The sequence below is a fragment of the Nicotiana sylvestris genome, chromosome 1 (assembly GCF_000393655.2).
Source record: "Nicotiana sylvestris chromosome 1, ASM39365v2, whole genome shotgun sequence".
Lineage (NCBI taxonomy): Eukaryota > Viridiplantae > Streptophyta > Magnoliopsida > Solanales > Solanaceae > Nicotiana > Nicotiana sylvestris.
The window spans coordinates 7,385,538-7,390,439 of record NC_091057.1 but is presented as its reverse complement, the minus strand read 5'-3'; the positions used below and the strand labels follow the sequence as shown (position 1 = coordinate 7,390,439).

Genomic DNA, 4,902 nt, shown 5'->3' with positions numbered 1-4,902 from the left:
TTATTTGTTTTGGAAAAATACTTTAAAACAAAGAAAACCCGTATGAAATACTCCAGAAAGAAGGAAACAACTTTTATTTTTTGAGTTTTAAAAAAAATTCCCTTTTTTTATTGAATTTTCTAAGGAAAGATTTTTAAAGGAAAATATTTTTGGATTTTTAAAAATTAGGGTCGGAACCGATGAGGTTTGCCTACGTATCTCACATCCGATGAAAATCAAACCCGCGTAGTTCGGTTAACTAACTATTTTATTCTTTTTGATTTTTTAGAAAAAATTAATCTTTACGCCAGACCACTGCAAGATTTCAATAACAAGGGGTTGTTTGTACCAAACTAGGAGAATGTTTTTTTTTTAAATTATGCTAAACTAATTTCCTAAAGTTGGTCAACAATGCAAACAAGCCTTCCAAATGATGTAGCAAGTAACACATAAATGGACATGCTGGTCTCAAAGAGGATATCTGTCTTATACAGACCCGGCCCCTATGCCGAGCTTCACTAAGTCGAATGATGCAAAACAAAATGATCCTACTAGGGATAATCAGGCATGTGGCTTGTTCTTTTAGGGTTTTTAAATCCTACAGGAGAAAGTATCTAGACTGGCTTACTCGAGCGGACAACTCGAGCCGAGGAGCGTCAGTGCCGGCCGTAGAACGATTTCGGCTTTACTGGTGGTTCTCCCCGCCTAAACATGTGTGACTAAATCTTTCACCAGGAGCAGGTCTGCACACTGGCTTTATCTCAGACAGAAAGTTTTTTGTGGAGATGGTTAGCACACACAACATTATTACTTATCAGAAGACTCAGATGGGGTGCGCGAGAAGACAATTTATATATACAGTCAATACAATATCAAAGCAGTAAAAATCGGACAAGTAGCACATTTGGCCCAAATAAATCACAATATATACAAAAATTAATAAAGCCAAATAAAGTTAATATACAAGCTCGAATTCTTGAAAATAGTCCCCAGCAGAGTCGTCAGAGCTGTCATACCCCTTTTTACCCCACCAAAAGAGTGTTATGGATTGTGAGTTAAAGAGCTTTTCCAATTAAAGTGACAAATTTGAAATAGGGATTATTTTATTTACAGAGTCGCCACTTGGAATTGATTTTTGCCGGTGTTCCAAGTCACCTTTTATTTGAATCCCTATTCAAAGGAAGGTTTGACTCTATTATTATTGGTCTGCTAAAACAAATTCCAGGTAAGGAATTGTAACTTCTTTTTCAAAATTCGCCTTTTAATAATTGCTTTTTTTTTTCAAACTCTTATGTGTTTAAACTTAAATCCCCTACTATTTGAGCTTATACTTGTCTATTTGCTAAATTGCACAAATTCACAAAAAAACTATCTGGCCTGGAACCACACTAGTGGATCCTGAGGGGTGCCTAACACCTTCCCCTTGGGATAATTTCAAGCACTTACCCTATCTCTTGTTATCAAACACACTTATAAGTGAACCTTATAGGTGTCCTAATGCAACTTAAATCATTAGGTGGCGACTCTTCAAATGCAAAACTCAGTTCCCAAAAGGAATGAGTTGTCTTATACCCATAATGGCATAAACCCGATGTCACACCCCTTTTTACCCCTCCAAAAGATAATGTGTGTTATGGATTGTGGGTTAAAGAGTTTTTCCAATTAAAGTGACAAATTTGAAATAGGGATTATTTTATTTACAGAGTCGCCACTTGGAATTGATTTTTGTCGGTGTTCTAAGTCACCTTTTATTTGAATCCCTATTCAAAGGAAGGTTTGACTCTATTATTATTGGTCTGCTAAAACAAATTCCAGGTAAGGAATTCTGTTGACCGGAAAGAAGGTGTAAGGCATTCCCCGAGTCCCGTGGTTCTAGTACGGTCGCTTTATTGACTATATTTAGCTTATATTATTTTGGATAACTTGTGTTTTATTGGATCTCATCTTTTAACTATGTCTGCTTTTATTGCTTGATAAAAATTATGAAAAAGTTATCTTGAGATAAGTTAGGCGTACTAAACTTATTTTGTTACGTATCACAATTATGCCACGGAGACCATACACATAGCCATGATATTTAATTATTTAAAGTGCACCTAAATAAACTAGCGCACTTGAATTATTTTCCTAAACTAATTTAAGATTATTGTAAGGCCAAGAGTTATGGAATTGTTTGTGGAAAAAGTATATGATTTTAGATATTTGAATTAATAAACTATCATATACCAATACTCTACATCTCAATATTTGAAGCCTAAACTTATTAGTGTCCAAATCTTCCAAACTTTCAGCAATTTTAAATACTATATTTTCAAAAACATGATTAAGCATATAACATTTAAGGATTGATTTAAATTATTATTTATAAAGTTTAAAGATAAATAAATAAAATCATATAAAATAAGATAAAAAAATAGAGGGAAGAATAAACCTTTTAATGCAAGATTTCTAATTAAATGAGTCTCCAAGAATATGTACAATAACTCAGATGAACGCTGATAAACAGAGCTCCAACGGAATCCTCGACTTCGACTGTCAACACCACTCTTTGGCGTGTAAAAAGGGATATTTTGAAGTATTTTTGTTGGGTTTTGGGGTGTTTAATTGCTGGAAATTTTTGAAAGAAAAGGAAGAAAGAATGACACGAGTAGAAATTGTCGTAGCCTAGAAGAAGAAAAAATTTGTTTCTCTCAATTCTCTCCTCTCTTTTTTCTACTTTCTTCTTCCTCTCTTCTCAAATTTTCTCTTCTATTTATAGCAAAAAATTTCGAAATTTTTCAGATTTTTTTAAATATTTTATTATTTCATTATTTTTTAATTAAAAAGAAATCCCACTTACAATTTGCTTTTCTTTTTTTTTTTATAAAAAGAATTGCCACCTTTCTTTACTTTTAATTTTTAAATTCCAACTTTAATTACTTTTATCATATTTAAAATCCCACTTCTTTTACTTTTCTTTTTTTTTATTTTTCCACTTATTTTACTTTCCTTTAAAATAAATCCACTTTCTTTTACTTTTCTTTTATTAATTCTACTTTGTTTTACTTTTGTTTTTTTTTTTAATTTTCATCCATCTTTACTTTTATTTTTTAATGCCCACTTTCTTTTAATTTTTATTTTTTTAAATTTCCACAAAACTTTACTTTTATTTTTTTAATTTTCCACTTTTTTACTTTTTAAAAGAGAATTCCACCTACTTTTACTTTTATTTTTTAATTCCCTATTTCCCGTTTTTCTTATTTATTTAATCTCTCCCGAAATAATAAAAAAATTAATATTTTCGGATTTGTTTTTTTAATTATTTAAAAATAATAATAAAAATTAAATAATATTAATAGTAATAATTCACCTTTTAAAATTTTGTATTTTTACCCTATAATAAAAAGTGTAACAAAGCTAAAAATTGTAGGTTAAACCCCCTAAAATATTTACATAGAAAAAGTGACAAAATTAAATATTGTCAAAAATTAGGTGCTCACACTCGATCTTCCGATGCGAAGAGGAAAAAAGGGGGCGCGACAACTATACCTGAGTGGAAGTGGGAGCGCATTACTATGGACTTCGTAGTTGGGTTGATGTGGACCTTGCGGAAGTTTGATGCAATTTGGGTCATTATTGACAGGTTGACCAAGTCGTCAGACTTCATTCCAGTTGTGACCATGTATACTTCAGAGAGGTTGGCCCAGTTTTATATTCAGGAGATAGTTCGGTTGCATGGCGTGCCTATTCCCATCATATCAGATAGAGACCCACAATTTACTTCACATTTCTTGAGAGTAGTATAGAGTGAGTTGGGGACCCGTGTAGAGCTCAGAATAGCCTTTCATCCCCAGACTGACAAGCAGTCGGAGCGGACAATTTCGATTTTGGAGGATATGCTTAGAGCATGTGTAATTGACTACGGAGGGTAGTATGATTGATTCTTGCCTTTGGTGGAGTTTTCTTACAACAACAGTTATCAGTCAAGCATCAAGATGGCTCCATTTGAGGCTTTATATGGTCGGCGAGGTCGTTCACCCATCGGATGGTTTGATCCTGGCGTGGCTAAGCTATGTGGCACTGATTTGGTAAAGGCCTTGGAAAAGGTAAAGTTGATTCAGGAGTGACTTCGCACAGCATAGTCCAAATAGAAGAGTTACACGAATCAGAAGGCGCATGATTTATCATTTATAGGGGTCGAGAAGGTTCTCTTGAAAGTCTCGCCGATGAAGGGAATCATGAGGTTCGAGAAGAAGTGCAAGTTGAGCCCAAGGTTTATAGACCCATTTGAGGTGTTGAGACGAGTTGGGGAGGTTGCTTATAAGCTTGCCTTGCCTCCTAGTCTATCGGGAGTTCATCTAGTTTTTCGTTTGTCTATGCTCCGGAGGTATCAAGCCAACAAGTCACATGTCTTAGACTTCAGCACGGTTCAACTAGATGAGAGCCTGAGTTCTGAGGAGGAGCCAGTTGTAATTGGTGATAGGCAGGTTTGCCAGTTGAGGTCCAAGAAGATTTCTGTGGTAAACGTTCAGTGGAGTGGCCAACCAGTCGAGGAGGCAACTTGGTAGGCCGAAGAGGACATGCAACGAAGATATCCACACTTATTCAACATTGCGGGTATGATTCTAGACTCGTTCGAGGATGAATGTTTGTTTAAGAGGTGGAGAATGTAATGACCTGGCCAGTCATTTTGCTTTCTAGAACCCTATTCCCCTAAATAAGGCTCCCTATACGTGCACTGTTTTATGACTTGCGGGGATTGTTAGTTTGGGATTTGGAAAGGATCGGGTTGAAATTAGAATACTTAGTTCCTTAAGGTTGGCAAAAGGGCTAAGTTTACTTTATTTCAACATTTTGAGTAAATGACCCCAGAATCAGGATTTGACTGTTCGGATTGGGTTTTAGATAACCTGGGAGCGTTTTGGCACCTAATGTTGAAAGTTG

General features: G+C 34.8%; 1 protein-coding gene across 1 annotated transcript; it reads left to right on the top strand.

Annotated features, from left to right (window-relative positions):
• The first annotated feature begins 4,184 nt into the window (after window positions 1–4,184).
• Window positions 4,185–4,526, top strand: LOC138889741 (uncharacterized). Its single transcript, XM_070173078.1, has one exon. The coding sequence runs from the start codon at window positions 4,185–4,187 to the stop codon at window positions 4,524–4,526; it is 342 nt and encodes a 113-aa protein (XP_070029179.1).
• The last annotated feature ends 376 nt before the right edge of the window (window positions 4,527–4,902 follow it).